This window comes from Lactuca virosa, chromosome 8, assembly GCF_052849685.1.
Source record: "Lactuca virosa cultivar CGN04683 chromosome 8, Lactuca_virosa_CGN04683_v6, whole genome shotgun sequence".
NCBI lineage: Eukaryota > Viridiplantae > Streptophyta > Magnoliopsida > Asterales > Asteraceae > Lactuca > Lactuca virosa.
In genome coordinates, this window is record NC_136433.1 from 11,952,638 (window position 1) to 11,955,414 (window position 2,777).

At 36.6% G+C, this 2,777-nt stretch overlaps 1 protein-coding gene across 1 annotated transcript; it reads right to left on the bottom strand.

Moving 5' to 3' along the window:
* Window positions 1–288: 288 nt before the first annotated feature.
* On the bottom strand, window positions 289–2,147 carry LOC145129269 (corytuberine synthase-like). The gene is made up of 2 exons (XM_079063967.1): window positions 1,231–2,147; window positions 289–1,164 (listed from the first exon to the last, which is right to left on the bottom strand). The coding sequence occupies exons 1-2, from the start codon at window positions 1,639–1,641 to the stop codon at window positions 883–885; spliced, it is 693 nt and encodes a 230-aa protein (XP_078920093.1). The 5' UTR covers window positions 1,642–2,147; the 3' UTR covers window positions 289–882.
* Window positions 2,148–2,777: the final 630 nt, after the last annotated feature.

Here is a 2,777-nt window from a genome sequence, read left to right on the forward strand (position 1 = left end):
TACTAGCTATAGTTTGTTATCTCTTTGTAATTTCTAGTATTTAATGCCACTTTGGCTTAGTTTAATGAGATCGAAGTTCAGTGATTACAAGTGAATTAACTCTTTCATTACCTTTATCAGATCGTTGATCTTCCATTAACAAAAATCTCGAACTAGGATAACTGGATTAATAATCCAATATTCAAACTGGCCTGTTTACCCCAAGATGATAATAAAGAACACAGAGATAAAATAGCGATACTAATGAACACACATTATTCAGACAATGGGGACAACTTAGGGAAGAAAGGACGACAATCGTGGATTTTAAATTCATTCCCTCAAATTGTAATTTAAGACTATAAACCGAACATTGAAGCTTTTTATTCAATAAACATATTAGAAAGTTGTGATTTATATAATCATCAACAAAATACAGGACCACTTATTTGAACGTACTACTACTTACAGAACTGTGGAGTGAAAACTAGTTTTATAAAGAAACACGAAGGCAGCCTGAGTGTCTTGAACCTTTAAAAATACTAATAAGCTTTCTGGTTTGCTACGTGAAGTCAATTATTTGCATTTTGGGATCACCATTAAAGGCTTTTTCCTTTGTGAGATTATCCCAAAGTTTTCACTCATGTCTAGTTTGGAAAGATCTTCAATGTTGTTTGGAAGAAACCAATCAAAGTTTTGGACCAAAGAAGCCAACATAAGGTGGATTTGCTTAATCGCATAGGGATACCCTGGACACATCCTCTTTCCTACACCAAACGGCTAGAACTTGAAATCTTGACCTTTGAAATCCACATTAGAGTCGCAAAATCTTTCGGGTTTGAACGACAACGGGGCTTCCCAAAGATTTGGGTCTCGACCCATTGCCCAAACATTAATTATTAGCTAAGAGTTCTTGGGGATTGTGTACTTCATAATTTTGCATCCTTCTAGGATGGCTTGTGGATGTAATAGTGGTGCAGGTGGGTGTAATCTCAGTGTCTCTTTAACACAAGCATGTAGATAAAGAAGATGGGAGACCTGTGATTCCTTGATGTAATTTGTCAAACCGATTTCTTTTTTGAGCTCTTCTCGGAGTGCGAACATGGCTTCTTTGTTCTTGAGCAACTCTGCTAATGCCCACTCGATCGTTGATGTTGTACTGTGTGTTCCCCCTGAGAATAATTCCTATAACAAAAATCTGAATATACAAATCCAGATTTGAAAACTAGACGATCATTAAAAACCACTTACCACGGTTAGTTGGTTAATCTGGAGATCTGAAAACCCAGATCCGAGCATGGTGTCCAAGAAATCTTGTTCATCAGAAGAATCTATATCTTTTTGGGCTTCTCTGGTTGCTCTTCTTTCCTTGATTATATGTTCCCATGCGCCAAAGGCTTCATTCATAGCCTCTGAAGTCTTCCTCTTTAAACCTTGAGGGTCTTCGAATCTAGGATAAAAATCGGCTATATTTGGAGTAGTTCCCAGCTTCATCAACCTATAAAGAGCTTGTTTCAATCCTCTTCTTTCCTTATGATCATCGTCCAAATCAATAAAGTCTTTGGAGAAACAAATGTTACCGAGTATGTTAACAGTCGAAGCAAACACAAGTTCACGAATATTCACAAGGCTTCCTTGTTTGGTTCTCAAAAATCCACCCATTTTATCTACGTTTTTCTCCCTTAATGAAGACTGTAAATCCAAACCTTTCGCCGAGAACAGTTCAGTCCGGCATAAGGACCTCAAAAGCTTCTAGTGATCGGTGCATTGAGTGGCCCAAATAAGAGAGTAGTCTTGTAGACCATCTTGACCAGCTTTAGGCACCCATCTGTAGGTAGGTAGTTTATCATGAGCTCTCATGATCTCAGTTGCAGCCATGGGAGAAGATCCGACGACAAACAAATGAGTGCCAAGCTTCACCGAGCATAAAGGACCGTAAGAATGGGCTAACTGGGTGAGGTAGATATGAGGGCCTTTAAGCATGTGAGGAAGGTTTCCTATGATCGGCAATGAATATGGACCTGGTGGAAGCTTATGACCCCCCTGTTGAGCATCCACCACCTTGGTTCTTATACGCACGACGATGATCAGAGACAAGAGCGGCGGCAATAAGAGGAGGAGGAGGATTATAACCATTGGAAACGTCAACGCATGAGGATATTAACCGCTTGTACCACTGATGAAAGATAGATGTACGTTAAATGCAGCGTTCGATAAAACTACGTGTGAACGCCACTTGTGATTGGTGGCCTGAATCGATTTAATATGATCTGTCATTGATATTTAATATAGCAAATGAACTTTTTATATCAAATTTTTATTTCACATGCCAGCTATAGGTGATGGGGTCTTGATTTTAAAGATATAATAAATGATCAATATCTTTTATTGTGATTATGGAAGTTATATAGTATAATAAGAATTCAAGACTTAAATATAACAAGGAGAGGTTTGCCATAATTATTATAGTAAAGAGACTTTTGCCATAATAATAGTTTCATATGTGTTAACAAATTATAAAAATTATCCAATATAATAAAAAACAATTAGCCTATGAATAGTATATTTTTTTGGGTTTTAAATTTTGGCCACAATAGTTTTATATATTGACCGGGTTTGGTCCTTATATAGAAAGTAAATTATAAAAAAATGTCATTTTAATTTACAGAAAAGATATATGTGCATTTTTTTATGTCTGAGTTTTAGACTTTAGCCACAATACTTTCGTATGTTGGCAGATTTGGTACGCATATAGAAAATAAATTACAAAAACACTCCCTGTAATTTATGGAAAAGGT